The sequence below is a fragment of the Schistocerca gregaria genome, chromosome 4 (assembly GCF_023897955.1).
Source record: "Schistocerca gregaria isolate iqSchGreg1 chromosome 4, iqSchGreg1.2, whole genome shotgun sequence".
Lineage (NCBI taxonomy): Eukaryota > Metazoa > Arthropoda > Insecta > Orthoptera > Acrididae > Schistocerca > Schistocerca gregaria.
This window is the reverse complement of record NC_064923.1, coordinates 669,291,019-669,317,847: the sequence shown is the minus strand read 5'-3', so window position 1 is coordinate 669,317,847 and position 26,829 is coordinate 669,291,019. Positions and strand designations below refer to the sequence as shown.

General features: G+C 38.0%; 1 protein-coding gene across 4 annotated transcripts in view; it reads right to left on the bottom strand.

The window, feature by feature from the left end:
• The window catches only part of LOC126268192 (tetratricopeptide repeat protein 30A), a 152,211-nt gene extending 142,259 nt beyond the window's left edge, over positions 1-9,952 (bottom strand). For 2 of the 4 annotated variants that reach the window (XM_049973802.1, XM_049973804.1), the window contains exon 1: positions 9,741-9,952. In XM_049973802.1, the coding sequence (XP_049829759.1) occupies positions 9,741-9,806 (66 nt within the window). In that variant the 5' untranslated portion in view covers positions 9,807-9,952. Of the gene's footprint in view, positions 1-8,605; positions 8,759-9,740 lie in introns of those variants that run through there. The other 2 variants (XM_049973805.1, XM_049973803.1) reach the window with 2 other exon arrangements.
• Between the last annotated feature and the right edge of the window lie 16,877 nt (positions 9,953-26,829).

The window sequence follows — 26,829 nt, the reverse complement described above, 5'->3', positions numbered from 1 at the left end:
GCCGACACATTGCCCATGTCTCCTGTTATATCAATCGGACTTGCCGCAACGGGAAGATTGGTGCAAGGGGCCCCAGCAGATTTGACCCCTATGTCTCCTGTCATCTCGACCTGTCATCATCGGAGACACTTCATCCGTACGGGAAGCCTCCTCCTCAAGACTTCACGCCCAGTCAAACAATGCCTATGGACGTTAGCCGTCTACAGTACACCTCCATCAAAACCGGTGCAAAAATTTGAAAGAGGGGAAAAGTGTTGTGATGCTCCTATCATTCAAAGTGCCGCCGCGCAATTACGCGTGTCCTCTACATGGGGCACTGTCTACCAGCCATGCACCAGCCGCACCAGCTAAGCGGCCAGCGTCCGCTAGACTTGGACTTAGTGCAGATTTGACCGTTACCGTGTACACATGCCTTACGTGGTCTACTCGCTCTGTGACTTAGATGTATTGTGTCGTCTTTTGAAATATAAGTGTTCAACTTGACGTTATAATAATTCTCATAAGTGTTTTACTGAATGTGTGGATCTATTTGAAGTATGTTTTATCTCTACTCTTTGTACCCTATCTGCTAGGTAGGATCAAAACCAGTCATTAGCTACTCCTCTTATTCCTAATGCTTCTAATTTATTTAATAGAATCTTGTGGTTGCCTGTGTCAAATGCCTTAGAATTTTGCGCAGAGCATAACTTAATCATAGTTAGAGAGGATTGGTACAGCTGATTCATGAAAGTATATGGGGTGGATCTCAGGCCACACATGGTCAAATATCTGTTGTCAGAGGTAGGAAAAGTAGGTCTTTTTTAGATGATGGTGAGAGGGCTGCGTTGTGAGTAATGAGAGATGCCAAGATTCCGAGCATCAGGTAGAGCATCAAGTACAATTTTTGTGAATTCTGTTATGGCTGACTCCAAATTTTTCCACTTTGGAAACCAAACTCTGATTCGCTTAAAAGATTGTATTTGTTCAGGTAACTCATTAATCTGTCTTTCATAATTGCTATTATTATTTTTGAGAATGTTGACAACAGGAAAATGGGCCGGTAATTTTCTGTCTTCTGCATTACCTTTCTTAAGCAAAGGTACAACTCTTGCCTCTTTTAACTGCTCTGGAAATGTCCCTGACATGAAGGATTCATCAAAACTAGACATGATCGTCTTATTTGGGAGTCATTTATTACATTCGTTAAGGGGCTTTGTATAATCCCTATGCATTGCTTGAGTACACACACCGGTACTTCATCTAAGCCTACTGCCTTTTAATTTTTAGTTTTTGAACATATTTATTGATTTCATTCTTTGTGGTTGGAAGTAACATCTTTGTATTTAGTGCAACATTATTTACAGGTGTTATATTTGTTTCGGGGAATTTTTGCTGCAACTTCTCTGCAATACTTGAAAAATGTTCGTTTGCATAGTTTGCTAAGTGTTGTGGATCAGTTATTACCTTATCCCCTTCCCTTAGCAATATGTTATTCTGCATTTGTTTGCCTCTCCCTGTTTCCTTTTTTATAACATCCCAAACTGCTTTGCTTTTATTCTCCACATTATATATTATTTTGTCATTAAATGACTTTTTTGCAGCAATCAGCACCTTCCTATAGATCTTTTTGTATTTATGATAGAAATTTAAGAATTCTGTACCATTGTGAATCCTTTTCCAGGAACTGAGGTGTTTAAGTGTATGGCACGACTTCTTAATACCTGCTGTTATCCATCTTTTTTTGTGAGATGTTGATACAGACATGTGTACTTTTGGAAATGCCTTTTCAAAGTTCAATTCAAACAATGTGGAGAATTTAGAGAATTTTATATTCACATTGGCTACCTTATACACTTCATCTCAGCTTTGTTTCTCTTGTTCTTTTGAAAAAAAATTTATTTTGATTTCTGATAGAGGTCGTTTGTAGGCTTATAGTTTAGGGAATGATTTGATGCCTAATTCTACTGTTGTTATTTGACAGAGATGTTCTGATACTCTGAGATCTTTTACAGCTACAGCACATTTTTCCCTGTCCATATTTGTGGCCACATGGTCAATTACTGATGCATTTGTTGTAGTAACACTTGCTGCACTATTGACGAATAAGGACATGCCAAAACTTTGAAGGATGTTTATGAAGATGCTGCTGGATTCACTTATGATATTAGTGTTGATTTTACTGTCCCCACACAGAATTATGTTGACCTTTGTACCTGAGACTTTATCTAGAACTCCTGCTAATATATTGAAAAAAGTGTCCACACTACCACTGATCTATACACACACAAAACCATTAATTTCTTGGTGATATCAAGCCCTGTTAATTCAATAGCTGATATTTCAAAGTGTTTGTCTTCACTTACTGTACTGAGGTAACGTCTTGATTTGAACTGTATTCCTTTTCTGAAATAAATGCATGATCCTCCACCCCTTGAAGTAGTTCTGTAGTAAGGATTTGCCTTTTCATACAATGATAATACTACATGTTGGATTTCGGTGTCTCTACATCAGTGCTCAATAATACTAACTACCGTGCAATTCAAAGATTGTAGCTTTTTTATTGATTTCATGTTTTGATGGAGGATTGTTGATTCTGTGAAATTCCCCATGTTACTCTTTCCAATGGTTTGTTTTTCTTTGTGAAATCAGTGTTGAGTGATTGTTACAGTATTTTTTAAGGCAGGGGAACCTGTTGTCTGGATTTATCCTAAAAAAGACCTACTTTTCCTACCTCTGACAACAGATATTTGACCATGTGTGGCCTGAGATCCATCCCATATACTTTCATGAATCGGCTGTACCAATCCTCTCTAACTATGATTAAGTTATGCTCTGCGCAAAATTCTATTAGGTGGCTTCCTCTTTCATTCCTTACCCCCATTCCATATTCATCCACTACTTTTCCTTCTCTTCCTTTTCCTATTATTGAATTCCAGTCCCCCATGACTATTAAATTTTCGTCTCCCTTCAGTATAGGAATAATTTCTTTTATCTCATCATACATTTCTTCAATCTCTTCATCATATGTGGAGCTAGTTGGTATATCAACTTGTACTACTATGGTAGGTGTGGGCTTCGTGTCTACCTCGGCTACAACAATGCATTCACTATGCTGTTCATAGTAGCTTACCCACATTCCTATTTTTTTTTTCCATTCATTATTAAACCTACTCATGCATTACCCCTATTTGCTGTTGTATTTATAACCCTGTATTCAGCTGACAGGAAGTCTTGTTCCTCCTGTCACCGAACTTAACTAATTCCCACTTTATCTAACTTTAAACTACCCATTTCCCTTTTTAAATTTTCTAACCTACCTGCCTGATTAAGGGATCTGACATTCCACACTCCGATCTGTAGAATACCAGTTTCCTTTCTCCTGATAACGATGTCCTACTGAGTAGTCCCCACCTAGAGATCTGAATGGGGGACTATTTTACCTCCAGAATATTTTACCCAGAGGATTCCATCATCATTTAACCATACAGTAAAGTCTGAAATTATCACGCAAAAAAATGGCTGGCCAGTCTCCTTGTAATTTTACATTTTTTTAATATTATAAGCAACTGGTTTGACTGCCTTAGGGCACACTGAATCTGACAGGTCGGCTGTGGACTGGTGTGAATGTTTGGGGTGGCCAGTTGTGAGATGGACTGTGACAGGCAAACTGAATATAGGTCAAGGCATCTAACCAGCCATGAGGCCCAGCAGTCATCAAGGTTTCCCAGGTGGAAAGAGATGTGTTCTGGCAGCATGATCAGGGAATGAGCTAAGATGGAGGGGCCTGAGACTTGGGGTATTGACACTAATATAATTTCAATGAAGACAAATGCCTTAAGCCATACTAGAAAGAAACCAATGACAGCTTTGGAACTGTAACAGTGAGATGAGCTCACTGAACGTAAGTCCATGCCTGAAACTTTAATAGTTAAAAAGGTATTAACATTATTACCATTATATTTTATAATAACTAGTAACTGAAGGCATCATGAAAGTCACACTTAAGGTACACCAGATGAAAGTGGATAACATCAAAAATAAAATGAATGAACAGATTATTTTTAATTTAAAAAATATAATAACAATCCTTCATAGAGATACAAATGCTCTTACCAGCATAAGCTGCTTCTTTAATATTCCAATAACATTTGACATATATTTAATTATAGTCAATGCATAAATATTTTAGTAAGAGATTGCAAACTGACCAAAAAAGATTTTCTGTACATTTTCTCGTATGTATTTATATGCAATTATTGTGAAAATTAAAAATGGGATGATAATTTCTAAATCTCAGGACTCCGATTTCAAGCTGGCCAAATTAATGAAGAGGTCTTGCATGAGTGACTTTAGTTTCCATGGTAGGTCATTGCAGTTGTGAACCAATAAAGACTTGTGGTTTAACAGATTCATATTGTGATGGACTTAAACTGGTTCAATTTGAATAGCACTGATGGCTACAAAATTTAGATTTGCTGGGAATCAATAGACCATGCCAGTCAACATTAAGGGTTGGTTCTGGTTTTTGCGAGTTTATTGTGCTGATATACTTTATCAATTAGTGCATGCCGCTGGGTACAAATGACATGTCTGCACAAACTAATTCCAAATTTTTCAATGCTGATAAATACTGGACAATTATTCAATGAGTTACTTGTATGTGGCTACCATCCACATGCACTTCGCATTTCTGAAAAATGAAAGGGATTTACATCAAAGTTAAAATCAATCTTTTTTTAAGCAGTATTATTGTCCTTGGGGTTTCAACAAAAGATCCAGTCGCAGCTCATCTTTTATTAAACTATTTCAGGTTTTGGTATAAATATCATTATGTTGTGCTGTTGAGATACAGAATGATAATGTACAGCCACTTCCTACTGACGATAGCAAGCCATGCTCAAAGTTAACGGCCACACATTGCCCACACTCTGGCAGAACTTACTACTATGTTGTAATTGTTTCTGTCAAAACAGATACACAATGTGAGGAGTAGGAACAAGACTCCCATGAGTCATGTCATAAATTTCCACAAGAAAAATTATTTTGGTGATAAATGAAGCTTTTGGGACGAGTTGAACGAGCATAGATGCTTGTCATGCAAGGAAAAAGAGTGTTAATGTAGTGTGTGGTACATCTAGGGCAATACATAACTTCCTATCCTAGTACACTAGCTGATACTACAGTGAGAGATACAGACAAAAAGAGCCTGCATTGCTTTTCACTAAATTCTATGGTTATGATGGAAAAAACACACTCTAAATGATGTACATGACATAAATATTTGTGAGAATCTGACTGACAGCTATTGAAAAGCAGTTAAAAAATAAATGAGGAAACTATTCAGACTTTTAAATCATGTCTTTAAGAAGTAGAATGGAGGCTTGTTAATGAAGAAAACAATGCCACGCCCAAGTACAATTTGTTCAGCAATTAAGTGGCACTAATATTTGAAAATATATTTCCAAAATAGATTTAAAGGGTTCAAACCAAGAATTCACCAATAAACCATGGATCACCACTGGTCATCTGGAATGGCTCCACCCAGTATACACACAGAGTGCACACTGGCTTTCTTCCCCTTCTTGGTAACCATGTCCCTAAGGGATCCCATAATGCACCTAATGTTGGAGCTCCCAACTATCAATAATCCCACCCTCTGTGATTGTTCAGATCTTGCAGGCTGAGAGATTTCCTCTGAAACAGGCCAGGCAATAGCATCTGGCCCAGCAACAGTGTCAGCCATAGACAGCACCTGGAACATGTTTCTCAGACTAACTGGGGAGGCCTTACTTGTGGCCCTTGCAGTTTACTTTCCAATGAAAAAGAAAACACAGGAAATGTGGCTATTAGAAATTGAATTAACATACAGAAATTCAAGAAATTCGCTCCTGGTTAGGAAATCGCAAAAGTTGCTGTGTCTATCCCGGCTGGCTGTTGCTGCCTGACTGGGAACTTGAATGCAAGATCACATGCTGGGGACCAGTGGAAAGGAACTTCTTTATGTAATAGTGCATAGAGTGGTTCTGCCACTGTAGCAGCGTCTGATATGAAATTGTGGTAGTGTGCAATTTTACCTAAAAATGCCTATAAGTCCTTGACTGATGTGGGGTGTGGCAGTGCAGCAATAGCATCAATATGCTGGTGCAATGGTTTAATGCCAGCATGTGACACTTGAAAAACCAAACAAATAATGGAAGATTGAAATACACTGTCTTCTCTCCAAATTGCACTTTAACTCTGCAGACTGTAAAACAGAAAATAGAGCATGAATGTTCTGCAAATTTTCCTCTGTAGAGGCATCACACATTAGCGTATAATCTAAATAGTTTATGCAGCCTGCTCTAAAAAAACACTGAAACACAGCCAGTGTGCTTGCTGCACCAAAAGATAAATGCTGGTAGTGATAAAACCCAAATGGGCTGATAACTAGAAGGCATCAGCAAATGTAAATATGCCTCTGTCAAGTCAATCTTTGAAAATAATGCCAGCCCCCTCGATAATTTCACTCACAGCATGTCATGGTGCGGCACAGGATAGGTATCACTGACTGACTGTGCATTAATAGATTTATTAAAATTGCCAAGAGGTATAATTTACCAGTAGGTTTTTTGACTATCACTAGTGGTGCTGACCATTCACTGAATGAAATAGGCGGAATGACATCAAGAGATTGAAGACAATATACTTCTGCTTTTACTTGATCCTATTAAGTTACCAGTACCAGGCCAGCATGGAAAGAATGGGGCGGGCAGACAGACTGTTTCATCATAATATGAGCATGAAATTGTGTTCCACAACTCATTCCTGAAGAAAAAAAGAGAAGAAAATTCAGCAAAGAGAGCATCTCACTGTTGACATGCAACTTGATCAGAAGCCAAATGCACTTCATCGTTGATGGAGAACACAAACAGTTTAAAAGCATCCAAACCAAACAGAATTTCAGCGTAAACATTGTCCACAACTAGGAATGCTAATGAATGAATGAACCACAGACTTGTAAGTCATAGGTGCAGAAAACTGTCCACGAATGGACAGCCTCTGTGACAATGGAGTCACACAGAGAGAACCCAAATCCATATAAGTGTGAGAATTCTCCAATGTTACTGCTGCACGTATGTCCACCTGCATTCTCAGTGATTTGTTAAACTCGTGCACTTGCTTTGAGAAAGTCACTGCTGACACACTGTTCACGTCCATGTTTGTTTCATCTTCACTCAGGTTTGGAAAGAGTTACATACAGAAGCATTGTGTCCTTTCTTATGGCATCTATTACACATTGCCCAGCCTTGGGACATGTGGTCCCTTCACGTTAAATGAAGCAGTATGGGCATAAAGGGAGCAGAGCATGAGTCTGTTGCTCTTGTGACATGGACTGATGTTGTGAATGCCAATTATCTATATCGTGCTGAGACATAGAGCACACCAGTGGCAATCAATACCTTCACTGCATGATAACATCGGTGAAGTCACTGATGACAGTGCCACTAAAGCAGAGTTATTAAACATGGTTTTCTGAAACTACTTCACCGAAGAAGATGAACTAAATATTCCTGAACACCAATCAAATACCCAAAAAGGGTAATAGGAGTAATCCATGGAATTGCAGGCCCATATCACTAATGTCAATTTGCATTAGGGTTTTGGAAAATATACTGTATTCGAACAGTATGAATTACTTCAAAGAATACAATTTATTGACACATAATCAGCACAGATTCAGAAAACAACTAGCTCTATATACTCATTAAGTAATGAGTGCTAACGGCAGAGGATGTCAAATTGATTCCATATTTTTAGAAGGCTTTCAACACCGTTCCTCACAAGCGTGTTCTAACCAAACTGCATGCCTATGGAATATCGCATGACAGGGTATACATTGCTCTCACACTACATCCCAATATCAAAGCTTTAAATGTGGCACAAGTTCTATCTGCCAAGTAAGCCCTACTTCACATAGCATAAATCTAATTCTGTTTAAATATTTTGGCTATGTTGTCAGGAAGCCATAACAAAATTGGTGCCTTCATTTCAAGTAAGTAAATTAAAGGGTCTTAAAAAATTCAGTATATTTCTAAGACCTGACTGTTCTTTACAGTTGCATTTTAATTTTCCCATCGGTCTGAAATACCCTTCCTACTTGTATTGGCAGTAAGATAAGAAGGGAAATGTCTTATCTGTCAATTAATAAAAAAAGAAATCACCTCAAATCTGACAGAGATTACAATAATAAATTTACTAACAGGTAGAATAATTCGAACACAAAAATGTCTTCATCAGTGATGGCAACTGACAAATGTCACCATTACCTCAGCTCACTTTGAATAAATGTACGTTTGCACGGCAGAACTTTTGAATAAAATTGGTGCCCGTCAACTGCGCATGTTCGTATGTGTGATCTAGCACAACTGGCAAACTATGATAAAAATTCGTTGCGAAATTCAAATGAAATCGGGCAACAATCAATAAATGTTTTTTTTTTCTTTCTTTAACTACTAGTAATCATGGCATGGAAGTAGTAACAAGGCAACAAACTAAAGTGCACGGCAAGTAATGTCGCGTTGAGTGCATTCCTAGTTATAGCTCAGTGGGTTTGGTCAAATATTTTACGAAACAAAAATCAACAGACCATTACGTAGACAGTCTTCGTGTATTCTCCATCTCTGATCTGAATTCCGAACATGGCTAACAACGTGATCAATAAGACCTAAATAACATACAGAACTACTGGCTGTTGTGGCGGCTTGTGTTCTTACGTTTCCATGACAACAGTTACTTCGAAATTCTTCCACCCCCCTTGCAAATTAAACAAAATACAAAGCAAAAATATTTCTTTTAGGGTACAGTTGCTTCTCTCAAGTTCACAACCAAATTTTATCTCCTCTCATTGAGCAGACGAAGGATTATTAAGTGTAACAGTCCTTTATTGTTGTTTCTGACCGACCAGTGAACTTCGCGAAGTGGAAGACATCACACTGTATGGGCATACTGAGAAATAACGTAACGGCTATAAATCACACGTTCCTTAGACATGCGGCCAAGTCACACTGTTCACGTCACATCACTTCAATCCTTAACCCGGTACGATCGGTGAAAGTGAGGTTATGAATTAACGTCAATGGTACACGAAGCAGGAGTAGAGTATCGGAATTAAGGAACCAACAACAATAAAGTTTGTTAATGGCCAAAGCAGATTCCATGACGTATGTTCTTGAAAAATTTCGTTGGCAAGTAAAACAATATTTAAAAATATTGACATATATTTGTTAGCGAAAGATATATGCATACATACAAATACGTCAAACAATATTTATAAAGGAATGAACAGAACCAGTTTGCCTTGTCCATTGTGTGGTTTTTCTCATTTCCTCCTTCATTGTATCTGACATTCTCAATTAAAGTTTAAGGCATTTAATGAAAATAGCTTCATTAATTTACTGCATTTGAAAGGCACTGTGGAATATTTTGGGGTGAAGTGACGTGACGGCTAGGGTGAATTGGCCTTCACCCTTAAAGGACCGGAACGGAAAGTCGCGTTAAAGCATTTCACAAACAACTTCATAAAACCGCCTCCGTGGTCGATGTCGCTAAGGCCGGTATTACACTATCAAATTTCTTTGTCCAGTACCTTTGGCAAAGGAATCGGATGGTGTAATAGGGAACTTTGTCAAATGTCGTAAAATATTTGATCTATTCTAGGGCCTCGTTGTAGATTTGATCAAAGAAGTCACTTGTCTTCTGTTCACTACAGTGTGATATGTTACCTGGTTACCACGTGGAGCGCAAGCGTAGCTGCAGCGTTCTGTCGTCTGTAGTGTTTTTATAAACATTGCCAGTAAATACAATTCGTATGTACCGACAACTACAAAATTAATAGAGACGTATGAAGCTGATGAGGCGCTTCAAAACGTCAGGCACCCTGACTTAAGATAACATCACCTAAACCATCGTAACCTAATTCTCTCCTGTAGCAAGGAATCGGAGTGTTACAGTGAGCCTGTCTTCTGCAGATATAGCAGTTCTTAAGTGAGTATTGTGCTTTGTCATATGAGGATACCCTTCACTGAGCACATACAGAAATGTATGCTCATCCATTCTTAAGTAATTGATGTACGACTTGGGTCATGTAACAAGTTTTGTTGAATGCATTGATCGTGTCGTCGTTAAACCCACGGCTTCACTCAGGTACCTTTTTTTTTTTTTTTTTTTTTTTGCCCCACTTCTCTTCCGCATGTGCACATAGTGCAAATGTGGTACGTGCAACTGCTGCGGTTAATAATAAGTTGTTGTTATCAGCCATCTTGAACTTTGACGAAAAATATGACGACAGTGTAATACCCCTTTTTAGCGCCACATCAAAGATCTTTGTCAAATATATTTGACGAATATTTGATCACATCTTTGATAAAATCTTTGACACAGAAATTTGGTAGTGTAATACCAGCCTAATTCACGCTAGTGCATTTACGTGGGAGGGAAAATCGATTGTGGAAGTGGAGAACCAGCAGCTAGAAACGAATTACTGAAATCGGTTTTGGAGTGTTTGTTCGCATGAACAATCAGAAACGATATTGTGAAATCGGTTTTCGAAATCTGGTTTTGGGAGCCCATGTTAACACAGTGTGTGTCTACTTTTCTGTTATGCGTCCATTGATGTGACTTCTTCTCTGATTACTTTTTGCTTCTTATTCACTAATCGCTGTCTGCGAAACGGCTTGGCGCAGAATGGCTGCCTCAGCTACCTGTGTGCGTACCGCTGTGTGTCGGCCTTGTACAGCAGCGAGTTGCAGCGTCGTCAGGATGCCTGCAGCTGACTCAGCGCCGCTTGGTGTGAGCTGCTGGGTGCCAGCTGTATGCTACTCGCCAGCGTGGCTAAGATCGTGCAGACAACTATCGCCCGCGACCCGGCTTCCGAATCTGCGGCCCTCGCCTCGGGATGCCTATGGGGTGTGTTGGAAGTCAGGACACCTGCCCATGGTAGCGAGACGTGGAGGGCCTCTGCTGGATGGCTACGGACCATGCGTCAGCCTCAGAGGGTGGAACCAGCGACCTGCCATGGAATGGAATGATGGCACCACAGCTGCTGCTGCGTGTAGCTGGTGGTGTGACATGCCCTGCCGTCTAGCAAATAGATACCACACTTAAACTGAATCTCGTTAGAAACCCGCACCTATTTATACATGGCTGTGTGTCTCTGTTTTGCCGTACGCGCCGCTTCGCATCCCACTAGGTTGGCCAGTGGGCCCCTTCTGCCTGTGATTTGCGACATGCCAAACTGCTGCGTATACTCTTTCAGCAATTTGACAGCCCTGTGGCCTCTAGTCTACTTCGCAACTGTTGGTATGCGTAACTCACTGCAATCTGGCCTATGTGGTCCACTTCTGATCCAGTGCAAGATTATGATATTTTCTTTGTTTGATGTTCGACGATTTTATGCACACTTTCAAACAGGCTAAGGTACTCAGATTACTGATGTGCTATCGGCACAGCAACACAGTGTTGTGACTAACTATTCTGTGTGCCACATGTCTAAACTGATTGTTGTTGTGAATTATTGTGCATGCTGTCTTTATTGGTTTGATTTATATTTTCAAAACAATGAAAAACTACCCTACAGAGACACTTATGTAGTGCATGTTTTGGACATTAATTACGAAACTGATTTCGACTCTATGAACTCGTTCATCAGACACTTTGATGGTTTAAATCACTGTGTACTGCACACTGAACGATGATTCATAGATTCAATAAAAAGAAAGATTCCCCTACAGTAGCATGGATCAACCTAATGTATTTAATTTACCCTTAGTCACTTCTTTTGGGGTAAAAATATTACTTACACGTTAACAAATAATTTTCTTCTGGTACAACCAAAATACCTCATTCGTTATGCAGTAGTAATAACCTGAGCTAGAATGATATGGTGTCCTACTGTCCAGATGTCAGCCTCTGTCTTGATCCTGAATATATAGCTGGGTCCCAAAGATGACTGACAACATCACCTAAACCAATTCTTTGGATCCATAGTACCTTTTATCACCTACAAAAAACTATTCAGTCATCACCAACATGCGGCATCTCCTCGTTTCTGATATTGTAATGAAGCACAAACTGTAACAGTCACTTCACTGCATCTACGTTACATGTTATATGTTGTTTGTGTGACACTGTCTGTGAGAAACAGTAGAAACGGATAAAGTATTAATGAGGACATTAACTAAACGTTATAAATATATTCACCAGAAAAACTTTCAGTTGATGTGATTGACAGATATGACGAATTTGATCTGTATAAACAGAGACTGTAAAATGGGTACCAAATAATAATTTTCCTCAACACTGCATTCAAATAAACTGTATTATTGGGAATTGGTATCTACAATCTATCCTGTAACCAACACACTGTTCAATACTTCATAAAATAGTTAACATCTGAAGGCCATGCCACAGTATTCTCAGTTTTTTGTTGACTACACCCAGACGGGGGAAGGGGGGACAAATATATACTTAAATGGTCCTCAGCATATCAATAACTCCTGACTTTTAAGTCACGACACCTCATATTTTATAGCAAAACTTTAAGCAATCTATTGTGGTCAAATATCCAACCTGAACGCCATGACAAGAAAATCCATACTCTCATATCATCAACTATCTTACTTCCAGTTCAATAATGAATTTTATTTACAAGAAGATGGATTACCAATGGGGTCCCCAGTTTCAGGAGCCTTAGCAAATATTTTTGTAAACCACATTGAACAGATCAGTTTCGCAAAAATAGCAGCAAAAGAATACAACATATTATATTGGTTCAGGTATATGGATGACATCCTTTGTCTAATAGATGAACCACAAACAAAAATTGAGAAACTACATACTGACATCAACAAGATACATAAAAATATAAAATTCACAATTGAAAAAGAACAGAACAACCAAATAAACTTTCTGGATATAACAATCAAAAAACAAAACAATAAGCATACATTTGAAATTTACCGTAAACCCACAGCTACGGACGTTATCATTCCCAATCCTCAAACCGCCCACATCCACAAAAGCAAGCAGCACTTCGACATATGATCCATAGACTCAACACAATACCACTCACCAAAGAAAGCTACCAAAAAGAACTGGACATAATAATGCAGATAGCACAAAATAATGGTTACAATAATAATACAGTCACAAAGCTAAACAGCAAAATTAAAAGTAAAATAAAAGCAGAAAGCACCAAAATAAAGACAACACAACAGAACCAAACACAAACACACAGTCCCATAACAACTACACAGGATGATCAGAAAAAGAGGAAAGAAAACACAAGATGGTACACAATGACATATAAACACAAACTCACCCATAAAATCACCAACATTTTCAAAAGACAGGGAATAAATATAGCATACACAACAGACAATTATATACAAAAATACACTCCAAAACTGACAAAAAACATAGACATATACCAGAAAGCAGGTATATATCAATTACAGTGTAACACTTGTGATGGCAGATACATAGGGCAAACAGGCAGGACATTTGATATCAGATACAAAGAACACATGAGAGCCTGGAAATATGGGAAAAACCACTCCACATTTGCAGAACACCTAAGAGAAAATGACATGAAAATAATTAGACTCAACAATAAAAAACACCTCCTAACCATGCAAGAAAATTATCACATACAGAAAACCAAAGCAGAAAAGAAAATCCTGTTGAATGACCAAATACAGATGGCAAACAGTTCATTATTTACACTAATAGATAAAATAATAGAATAACGCACCCAAAAGGATTACAACACCAAATATCAAACATATCTGTCACCAAAGTTTTCAACCACTCGCTAGTACACACACACACACACACACACACACACACACACACACACACACACACACACACACACACACACACACACACACACACACGTGTGTGAGAAACCTGGGAAACAGTGTAAGGAAGGCCAGAACTCGAAGTTATGAGTATGTGGCAGTGAAAAAAGTGGTAGTGCGACCTCTACACCAGATGTGAGAAAACGCAGATCAGCAAATTGTAAGTAACAACTTTTTTACAAAAATCGCGACGTGAACTGTTTAATAATCTAAAACTAAACAAAAATGTATCTTTGTAGATCCCACTGATGATGCCTTAAAACAAGAAAAGGCGAAACGCGTATGGGAGAAATAAACTAAATAGCAGCAGCAAAAGGCAGTTTAATTTACAAAACAACTATATATCTTAAACTGTCTGCAAAAACTATTACTTACCTATAGCTAAACAGGAACAACGCCCAGGAGTTATGGTGTGAAGAGTAAAGCAACTTCATATTCCGTTAACTACAAGTAGGTAATTACATCATTGTTTTTGTTGTTGTGGTCTTCAGTCCTGAGACTGGTTTGATGCAGCTCTCCATGCTACTACATCCTATACAAGCTTCTGCATCTCCTAGTACCTACTGCAACCTACATCCTTCTGAATCTGTTTAGTGTATTCATCTCTTGGGCTCCCTCTACGATTTTTACCCTCCATGCTGCCCTCCAATACTAAATTGGTGATCCCTTGATGCCTCAGAACATATCCTACCAACCGATCCCTTCTTCTAGTCAAGTTGTGCCACAAACTTCTCTTCTCCCCAATTCTATTCAATACTTCCTCATTAGTTATGTGATCTACCCATCTAATCTTCAGCATTCTTCTGTAGCACCACATTTCGAAAGCCTCTATTCTCTTCTTGTCCAAACCACTTATCATCCATGTTTCACTTCCATACATGGCTACACTCCATACAAATACTTTCAGAAACGGCTTCCTGACACTTAAATCTATACTCGATGTTATTAAATTTCTCTTCTTCAGAAACGCTTTCCTTGCCATTGCCAGTCTACATTTTATATCCTCTCTACTTCGACCATCATCATTTATCTTGCTCCCCAAATAGCAAAACTCCTTTACTACTTTAAGTGTCTCATTTCCAAATCTAATTCCCTCAGCATCACCCAACTTAAATCGACTACATTGCATTATCCTCGTTTTGCTTTTGTTGATGTTCATCTTATACCCTCCTTTCATGACACTGTCCAATCCGTTCAACTGCTCTTCCAAGTCCTTTGCTGTCTCTGACAGAATTACAATGCCATCGGCGAACCTCAAAGTTTTTATTTCCTCTCCATGGATTTTAATACCTACTCCGAATTTTTCTTTTGTTTCCTTCACTGCTTGCTCAATATACAGATTGAATAACATCGGAGATAGGTTACAACCCTTTCTCACTCCCATCTCAACCACTGCTTCTCTTTCATGCCCCTCGACTCTTATAACTGCCATCTGGTTTCTGTACAAATTGTAAATAGCCTTTCGCTCCCTGTATTTTACCACTGCCACCTTCAGAATTCGAAAGAGAGTATTCCAGTCAACATTGTCAAAAGCTTTCTCTAAGTCTGCAAATGCTAGAAACGTAGGTTTGTCTTTCCTTAATCTAGTTTCTAAGATAAGTCACAGGGTCAGTATTGCCTCACGTGTTCCAATATTTCTACGGAATCCAAACTGATCTTCCCCAACGTAGGCTTCTACCAGTTTTTCCATTCGTTTGTAAAGAATTCGTGTTAGTATTTTGAAGCCATGGCTTATTAAGCTGATAGTTCAGTAATTTTCATACCTGTCAACACCTGCTTTCTTTGGGATTGGAATTATTATATTCTTCTTGAAGTCTGAGGGTATTTCACCTGTCTCCTACATCTTGCTCACCAGATGGTAGAGTTTTGTCAGGACTGGCTCTCCCAAGGCTGTCAGTAGATCTAATTGAATGTTGTTTACTCCCGGGGCCTTGTTTCGACTCAGGTCTTTCAGTGCTCTGTCAAACTCTTCACGCAGTATCATATCTCCAATTTCATCTTCATCTGCATCCTCTTCCATTTCCATAGTATTGTCCTCAAGTACATTGCCCTTTTATAGACCCTCTATATACTCCTTCCACCTTTCTGCTTTCCCTTCTTTACTTCGAACTGGGTTTCCATCTGAGCTCTTGATATTCATACAACTGGTTCCCTTTTCTACAAAGGTCTCTTTAATTTTCCTGTAGGCAGTATCTATCTTACCCCTGGTGAGATAAGCCTTTACATCCTTACATTAGCCCTCTAGCCATCCCTGCTTAGCCATTTTGCAGTTCCTGTCGATCTCATTTTTGAGACGTTTGTTTTCCTTTTTGCCTGCTTCATTTACGGCATTTTTATATTTTCTCCTTTCATCAATTAAATTCAATATTTCTTCTGTTACCCAAGGATTTCTACTAGCGCTCGTCTTTTTACCTACTTGATCCTCTGCTGCCTTCACTACTTCAGCCCTCAAAGCTACCCATTCATCTTCTACTGTACTTCTTTCCCCCATTCCTGTCAATTGTTCCCTTATGCTCCCCCTGAAACTCTGTACAACCTCTGGTTCTTTCAGTTTATCCAGGTCCCATCTCTTTAAATTCCCACCTTTTTCAGTTTCTTCAGTTGTAATCTACAGGTCATAACCAATAGATTGTGGTCAGAGTCCACATCTGCCCCTGGAAATGTCTTACAATTTAAAACCTGGTTCCTAAATCTCTGTCTTACCATTATATTATCTATCTGAAACCTGTCACTATCTCCGGGGTTCTTCCATGTATACAGCCTTCTTTTATGATTCTTGAACCAAGTATTAGCTATGATTAAGTTATGCTCTGTTCAAATTTCTACCAGGCGGCTTACTCTTTCATTTCTTAGCCCCAATCCATATTCACCTACTATGTTTCCTTCTCTCCCTTTTCCTACTACCGAATTCCAGTCACCCATGACTATAAAGTTTTCGTCTGCCTTCACTACCTGAATAATTTCTTTTATTTTATCATACATTTTTTCAATTTCTTCGTCATTTGCAGAGCTAGTTGGCATCTATTCTTGTACTACTGTAGTAGGCGTGGGCTTTGTGTCTAGCTTGGCGACAATAATGCGTTCACTATGCTGTTTGTAGTAGCTTACCCACACTCCTATTTTTTATTCAGTATTAAACCGACTCCTGCATTACCCCCATTTGATTTTGTATTTATAACCCTGTATTCGCCTGACCAAAAGTCTTGTTCCTCCTGCCACCGAGCTTCACTAATTCCTGCTAAATCTAACTTTAACCTATCCATTTCCCTTTTTAACTTTTCTAACCTACCTGCTCGATTAAGGGATCTGACATTCCACGCTCTGATCCGTAGAACACTAGTTTTCTTTCTCCTGATAAAGACGTCTTCCTGAGTATCCCCTCCCCCCCCCCCCCCCCCAGAGATCCGAATAGTGGACTATTTTACCTCCGGAATATTTTACCCAAGAGGACGTCGTCATCATTTAACCATACAGTAAAGCTGCATGCCCTCGGGAAAAATTATGGCCATAGTTTCCCCTTGCTCTCAGCCGTTCGCAGTACCAGCACAGCAAGGCCGTTGTGGTTTGATTTCAAGGCCAGATAAGTCAATCATCCAGACTGTTGCCCCTGAAACTACTGAAAAGGCTGCTGCCGCTCTTCAGGAACCACATGTTTGTCTGGCCTCTCAACAGATACCCCTCCGTTGTGGTTGCACCTACGGCCCGGTTATCTGTATCGCTGAGGCACACAAGCCTCCCCACCAACGGCAAGGTCCATGGTTCTTGGGGGGAATTACTATCATTATATGTCAGTAATGCGTGGAACATGATTAAATGACACTTCCAAAATCTGTAACAGACATTGACTTCACCATTCAAGCATACATTATAATGAACTACTAGATTTCGCTAAAATCTGCAATACAGTTTGGTGTTTAAAACAGTTATATCTATGTAACGAATTAATATCTTTTTTTAATTGATTTTCAGCCTGTTAAATATGTTGGAAGTGGTTGGTTTGGTGAAGTTAGGCTCGTGCCCCACCATTCCCAAATTTTAACGTATATTGTTCAAGCTTGCTGTCTGTTTTTTTAATATAGTCCAATGTCCTCTTCTATTTTTATATTCAAAGCTAGTTTTTTGCATTGACACTAACAATCACACTGCTAGGCGTCACCAAAATTGCTATTTTCCGACTACGAGCTTTCTCTACAAAAAATCTCAACATGCGGACAAGAAAAGGTTTGAAGGCACCACAAATAAACCTGCTCCATTAAATTTATTATTCTTTTCTTGTCAACTATGTTACGCTACATGCGCCGTCTTCACACTTTTTTCCTACAAATTTGTAGCGTTCCACAGACTAATCGCTACAATTTCCCAAGAAGAAAATGTAAAATATAGTTACAACCTTAGATGTACAAACATAATTTTGCCATCTCTTTGTATTTCTCGTTCTTCTGTCATTTAGATGCTTTGTTTACACTCAAGTCTCCTTTGTGTTTTCTTTTTCTGTGTCCCCTCCATCACTAACTCCCAAACACAGTAGGGGATGCATAGCAGACTGTTTGCATAATGATTTTATCTATGGACACAAGAAAGAACTTGCATATGTGCGTTTTTGCTGCAGGTTTTGGTCATCCACTTTTATTCCTATGTGTCTGAGATTGTGCACGAGTAAAGAGGCATTGTGTGGACATGCCTTAAGATTTTTTTCTTTTGTCTCTTTGAATTTGGAAAAAAAGCACTGAAATAACCCTACAGTAGAAATATCATGGAGGAATTAAATGAAAGGAGAGGTCCTGCCATCACTCTTGTGAAGCCAGGTAATTCAGTGGGTAGCTATCTTGAGCTTACGAAAACATTACTACTTCAAGCTTGTATGCATACATTTGTCTCAAATTTTTGGATGGATTTTGAGCTATAATGGTGAAATGCATAGTATTTGGGACCACAGATCATTCCAGTTGTGACAGAAAATCTAAAGGAATAACATTTCATGTGAAAGTTGTCTCGCTAACGTATTTTTATGAGACTTTTATTGCGAACAAATCTGTGCCTCTTCTTCACATGTGCTGTACCGTATTTTTCTCTTGTACAATTTCAGATTTCCAAAAGATGAAGGTTGGAAAGTTGTGTGGGGGAATGCTGTGAGGACAAAGAACTCGCCAGATTCTAAATGGAGCACTATATGCTAGACCACTAAATTTTCCTCCTCACTCAAAACATTTGCAAAAGGAATGCCTGTTTATAGATTTCAAGTTTATGTTTCTGTATACAATATATGTAACACAGAAAATTGAGAAGTGTTGAATGACTTACATTCTCAATATTCATGTTCTTAGATCATATACTCGTTTTAAAAGGTAACATTACTGTGATTTAATAGGCCAGATGTATAAATAGGACGCTTTGTAGTTTTACGACTCTAATTGTTTCCATAAATATTGGTATTTGCAGAAGAATATCTCAAATCAATGTTACTTTACTGACATGTGCTTGTAGACATTACAAGTGTGTGTGAAAAGTGTGTATTTGAAGTTAAACTTGTTTTCCTTTGCTGTTGACAGCTGGTGTCACAGCAGCTGTCTTTGCACTGTACATTTAATTTAAATTTTTATATTAGAAACAATCCAGTGACTGAATGTTGTGACAAAGGAACAAATTATTCATTTAAAATTTTCAACATATTAATTCTTTTCTTGAGCATATATGATTATTCTGCTCTGTGCTAATTGTTGGGTTGGAAGAGTTTTGTTTGTTTTGAGAACTGCTGCTACATAAAGTAATAACGATTTATGTGTATCAAAAAGTTTTACATGTAATGTTAATTTACACATCTTTTTTTTTTTCTAGTGTTACCAAAAGACGTTCCCCTCAATCCAGATGCACGACCTCAAGATGCTGTTGATCATATCAAGAGCAAGTTATACACTGTGTTTGAAGTAAACATGCAAAGCAGAGAGAAAATTAAGCGTCCTCAGCAGCCAAACTGTCGTATAAAGCAGCGAAATAGTCCTTTGAATGACGTGATGAAGGCCTTGCAGAATAAGAATTACAGAGATGAAGAGTATTTTAGATTCGTAATGCTTAATAATGTATCCTGTGCATCATAATGAAGAGATATCAAGACAGCATCCTAGTGTTATCAAGATGGGGCACCTGGTTTCATAAGTGACTCACAGAATTCCATTGATTTAATGGTTATAAAAATTATAAGTAACTATCTCAACAAGACTCGGCGAAACTGCAGTTATGGAGTACCTGGCTCTTGTGTTCAATTTCAGTTTATTGACATTTTGAACCAATGCTTTTGTTTTGTGCCAATACAAGTTTAAATAAAAAACAAGATCTTATAAATGCATAAATGTATGATTATCCACTTCCACACTGCTGAAGTCCCAAATGTTTCTTTAGATTTATAAGATTAGGATAGTGATATTACCAATTATGTACATAATAACTGTAGACAATAATCAATCTCGTTATAATTCTTCTTGACTTCTCATAATTTAAAATGATTAACTGAAAGTCATTTTACAGCCAGTTAACTGGTGTCAGAAAGTGAGATTGGAAACTTTTACCTTGAACAGTTAAGTATGTTGATTCTGGTGGCAATGAATAATTGCACTGTAACTTGCAGTATGCCATTTCAAGGATATTTAATTTGAAGATTTATCATAAACACATCATTCTTGATATGATTTCTTATAACTGAATGATAGTTAGTGACACATTGACTCTAAAAACCTTCAGGTGTTACAAAGGTCAACACCAAAGTTAAAACTTGCATGCCTTTAGTGTAGTAAAGGAATTAAGATCATGGTATAATGGATCTCCTATGTGCTAATATTTTTTTTTACCATCTTGGGGTTTCTAACATGTTTTGGGGGGATATTACGAAAAAAAAGTGTTTTGCCATACCCGATGTTACTTACATATAATAGCGCGCTCTATCACGATTATCTGATTAGAATACAAAGGATGAAATAGCTGCAAGTTCAATGAGATTTGTATTCTTGCTTCGTACAAATATCTGGCTGTTTATTTCCGAATACATAGCGATTTCCTGGAGGGTGGAGTGGGGGAGGGAGGTGGTTAAGCAGGACCATAAGACCACAGCTTAAAATCGGAATGATGTTTGTTTTTCCTTATCACAAATATTTAACTTCTCTTTCTGTGAATAAGTTGCGATTTGCAAGGTGGTGGTTAAGCAGGAACCTAAGAAGGCAGAACGCCATGGTTAGAATCTATAAGCAGTTTTTGTTTCGTGAAGGAGGCTCTAAGCTGGGATAGGATAAAACTTTGTAACATCTTACTAAAAGTGGGAATTAGTGATATTGATCTATTCTTACAGACATCTACCTTACTTCACCTTTTATTAACAGATTTCACAATACTCAATTTTAGAGCAGCTGGATACATATTTCTCTAATACTGTGGTTAATCAGGTATGTAATACAGCAGTTAGACAATGTTATCCTCCTCTGTTCTCTGACTTGGCAGTTACCAGCTGTAGCAGACGATAGAAGATGCCAGGTGCACTGTAAATGCACTTTAGCCGAAGACTTTATTTCTGAACTCGAGTGGTGACATAAGACATCAATGGCCACTTATGATCATTTAGTATTACAGTCCAGCATGGCTCACGCAATGAGAATGCTGAAAGGCTTTTTCTGACAAAAACTAAAGTAAATGTAAATGAAGTATTAATTATCTTTGAAGGACAGTTTGATGGTAATTTCACTTAACCTCAATCAATATTTTTTTAGAGTGTTGTTGTGTACATCTGACTAAAAGGCATTATTTCAGTACTTCGGTTATAAAGTCACACATTTTGGTAGTAAAACTGTTTGAAGGATCTTATGTGCATTGTACTGTTAACTATTACAGTTAACAGTTCGATTAGATTAAAATGACTGGCCGATTTGCTGAAATTTAGTCAATGCCTAGAGAACGAAATTTCGCAACAATATATTATATTCTCAATTGTCTGGTTATGCATAAGCCTCCACAAAATCGTATCATGTCTATGTACATATTTAGATGTGGCTGTCAATTCAGTGGCTATAAATAGAGAGGGCAAGTTTCATACAGTGTTTTAAGGGAGAAGCCCGTGTTTTGCTCTTAAAAAGGACTGTCTCACCCCCTGGCTTCAAACAACGGTTGCTCTCAGCATAGGCCATTTCCATTTGAATCGTATAATGAAATGGAAAATGTACTTTATTCTCGGAATTTCAGAAGGCATTCTCAGATTCGTCTGAGAAAATGTTTCATCTGAGAATGTTCTCAGCTTGAGTAAAACGGTAGGAAAAGTTGTTCAATATGAAGAACATCCTTTGATTTAGCATGAATAAATGCAGAGAAGTTTCTGACAACCAGAGAACATTCTTGCGTTTTTGAAGTGAGCTCTGTAACATACTTCGAGATGCGTAAGTTCTGTTGAACTTACGTTTTACTGTATTTTTTCAGTATAAATGCCAGAACTTATGTTGCTCAGGAAGCAAAAAAAGATACAGTATATGTGTCCTGAAGACATACTGAAGAGACAAACTATAGAAATTTTTGCAGGTATAATAATAAAAACACTATACAGCTGGCGAACTTTCTTGTTGAAAATCATGGAAGATGAGGGAGTGACCATTCAAATGAAGAGAAAAATGAAAACTTTTTGAGCTATTCAGAAGACCTAGGTTTTCAGACTTAAGTGTACACCAGACAACTGCGTCACTGACATTTTCAGATGCTTTCTTACAGCATAAATCTTACATTTTATTATCTTGGAAATTAGTAGGCAGATCAGAAAAATCAATAACTGGTTTATTACAAACCTATCGATCTGTTTCTCGTAAAGAAACCGCAGGGGCGACCGCTTAAGTACTTTACACGTGAGCGGAACGTTATTTGTCACATTTAACCAAAACTATCTCGTGTTAGAAAACTCTAACAGAGTACCGTTTTGATGTGGATGTAAATAAGAATTATTTTCAGATTTCGTCCACATCATGTGTTCACGTAAGTTCAGTAACAAAGAAGCTTCCTGCATGTCAAAAATTCGGTAAAATCGTCAGAAAATGCATTTTCGTAATCTGTCGATAGGTCGCCTTAACAATTTGTTGCCACACATAGAACTAAAATATAAATTAGTGCAAGTCTTCCCGAACACACCTGATGTCAGTTCCATATTTGTACACTGAATAGTTTGTCTGTTTGAGCGAGTTAAATGAAATGTAAGGTTACACATGTGTTCTGTGTCGGATGTAGCAGATGACACACACCGAGAACTTTCTTGAGGAGGAGGAGAGGTAGTGAGAAAGAGTCCCCTAGTAGAGAGTAAGCTTTAAATTTCTTATTCACACTAAACTGAGAACTTTCTCAGATAATGTTCGTTTGCTCTGAGAATCTTCTTCGGAGAACGTCCTCTTTTTTTACCATACAACTATTTATTTTTACCTCTATAAGAAATATAGATATTTTTACCCCATGCATGAAACCAGAGGAATAGAATACCACAAAGAGGCAGAATCGCGACCAGACTGAAGTAAACTACATAACCAAAGAGATCTACATCTACCCCTACATCCATATTCCTCAAGCCACCTGACGGTGTATGACGGAGGGTACTTTGAGTTCCTTTATCGGTTCTACCTTCTATTCCAGTCTCGTATTGTTCGTGGAAAGAAAGATTGTCGGTATGCCACTGTGTGAGCTCTAATCTATCGGATTTTATCCTCATGGTATCTTAGAGAGATATACGTAGGAAATGGCAGTATACTGCTTGACTCCTCGTGAAGGTGTGTTCTCGAAACTTCAACAAAATCCCATACCGAGCTACTGAGTATCTCTCTTGCAGAGTCTTCCACTGGAGTTTATCTATCATCTCTGGAACATTTTCGCCATTACTAACTGATCCTGTAACAAAGCGCGCTGCTCTCCATTGGATCTTCTCTATCTATTCTATCAACTCTATCTGGTACAGATCCCACCATAATGGTGAGCTGTATTCAAGCAGTGGGCGAACAAGTGTACTGTAACCTCGTTCCTTTGTTTTCGGACTGCATTTTCTTAGAATTCTTCTAATGAATCTCAGTCTCGCATCTGCTTTACCTATAATTAATTTTATATGGTCATTCCATTTTAGATCACTCCTAATGCCTACTTCCAGTTAATTTATGGAATTAACTGCTTCCAGTTGCTGACTGCTATATTGTAGGTAAACGATAAAGGATCTTGCTTTCTATGTATTCGCAGCACATTACACTTGTCTACATTGAGATTCAATTGCCATTTCCTGCACCATGCGTCAATTCGTTGCAGATCCTCCTGCATTTCAGTACAATTTTCAGTTTTTACAACCTCTCGATATACTACAGCATCATCCGCAAAAACTGGAAATACTAGAAGGTATCAGATAGATTATATAATGGTAAGAAAGAGATTTAGGAACCAGGTATTAAATTGTAAGACATTTCCAGGGGCAGACGTGGACTCTGACCACAATCTATTGGTTATGACCTGTAGATTAAAACTGAAGAAACTGCAAAAAGATGGGAATTTAAGAAGATGGGATCTGGACAACCTGAAGAATGGGTAGCTCTGAGGGATGAAGTAGTGAAGGCAGCAGAGGATCAAGTAGGTAAAAAGACGAGGGCTAGTAGAAATCCTTGGGTAACAGAGGAAATATTGAATTTAATTGATGAAAGGAGAAAATATAAAAATGCAGTAAATGAAGCATGCAAAAAGGATTACAAACGTCTGAAAAATAAGATCGACAAGAAGTGCAAAATGGCTAATCAGGGACGGCTAGAGGACAAATGTAAGGATGTAGAGGATTATTTCAGTAGGGGCAAGATAGATACTGCCTACAGGAAAATTAAAGAGACCTTTGTAGAAAAGGGAACCAGTTGTATGAATATCAAGAGCTCAGATGGAAACCCAGTTCTAAGCAAAGAAGGGAAAGCAGAAAGGTGGAAGGAGTATAAAGAGGGTTTATACAAGGGCAATGTACTTAAGGACAATATTATGGAAATGGAAGAGAATGTAGATGAAGACGAAATGGGAGATGCAATACTGCATTAAGAGTTTGACAGAGCACTGAAAGACCTGAGTCGAAACAAGGCCCCGGGAGTAGACAGCATTCCATTAGAACTACAGATGGCCTTGGGAGAACCAGTCCTGACAAAACTCTACCATCTGGTGAGCAAGATGTATGAGACAGGTGAAATACCCTCAGACTTCAAGAAGAATATAATAATTTTTGTTTGTCTGCAAGGCTTTGGCTATGTTTATGTTTGCTGTGAAGAACATACTGTATCCACCTTCTTGGATGTAACTGAAGTTGTTCAACTTGGAATTTGTTGACACTAAGTTCCACATCATGGACGAGCTCCTGAGAATTGTCCAAATCCACGACACAACCACAGTTGACAATATAATAATGTTTAGAAGATTATGTTTTCTTGCTTTGACGAAAAAAAAGTTGAAAGAAGTTGGTGTTCAACAAGAAATACCAGCAATAGACTGCACTCTGAACCACATTAACCTGCTGATAAAACGTCTCACAATATGTGGCGTTATGGACGTTATTCTACACTGAAGTGCCAAAGAAACTGGTTCAGACATGCACATTCAAATATAGAAATATGTAAAGAGGCAGAACATTGCGCTGCGGTCGGCAACGACTATATAATACAACAAGTGTCGTGTTCATTTGTTAGATCGGTTACTGTTGCTAAAATGAGAGGTTCTCAAGGTTTATGTGAGTTTGAGCATGGTGTTATAGTCGGCACATGAGCGATGGGACACAACATTTCCGAGTCAGCGAAGAAGTGGGGATTTTCCTGTACATTTTGTAACGTTCCCTGGCAGCACACACAATATTAATAAAATGAAATGACATTTAATTGTACTATGTACACCGCTATGAAGCAATTCGAATGTACTGTAATTGTTTAACAAAAAATGTTATTTAATTTTGAGTAAAGGATGTTGGTTATTATTGTAATATTTTCTGTAATAATATTCTCGATGTATTTACGATTGTAATATTTCTATACTCATAATGTAATTACGAAATATGTTAATATCTGCAATGAAAAAATGTAAAATATAGCCACAGATGAAAATAATCAGCAGTAGTATAAAAAGCGCTACATAATGTGTATTCTTTGTCGTCTTCCTCGAGAGCTGAGAGAGAGAGAGGAACCTGTGACGTAGCAATATATGAATGAGTAGACTTCGTTTGTCTGTATCTATCTATAGCTACCATTAGAGGAGAAATCATCAAGGTGTGTAATTTAAATTATTGTTATGGTCTAAATACATTATAATTTATCAAAATTGTGTATTACTAATGTAAATTAACTTGCCCATGTCATCTATAATATTTCTTTAAAGAATTTTCAGCACTTTTAGCGATTATCGTTGGTGTTGCTGGGTTGTGCCGCGACCGAACGATTTGCAGCGGCGGCACATTTAAAAAATTGTTCCGCTATAAAATTAACCAAACCTGTAAATCGGGAGCAGTTACAATTAGCAGTGAATTAGGAAATATTTTCCATTTTCAGCGATCCTGAGGCTGACGGAATTTATTTCTTGTTTTACATTTGTGCATTCATAGGCGGATAATTAACATTGAAGTTGTTAATCTGTTGATTTTTTCCATTTCTAAAGGAAAGAGTAAATAACATAAATATCTAAAGACATTTAATCCCCATTTTTTTCATCCATTTTCATTTTTTACATAATAAAAATATTTCTTTTATTTTTTTTCATCAAAGTTTCACAACTGTACCATGAATATCATTAATCCGATAAAACACCAAATCTCCGACATTGCTGCTGCCGGAAAAAGATCATGCAAAACAGGACCAACGATGACTGAAGAGAATCGTTCAACGTGACAGAAGTCTAATCCTTCCGCAAATTATTGCAGATTTAAATGCTGGGCCAGCAACAAGTGTCAGTGTGCAAA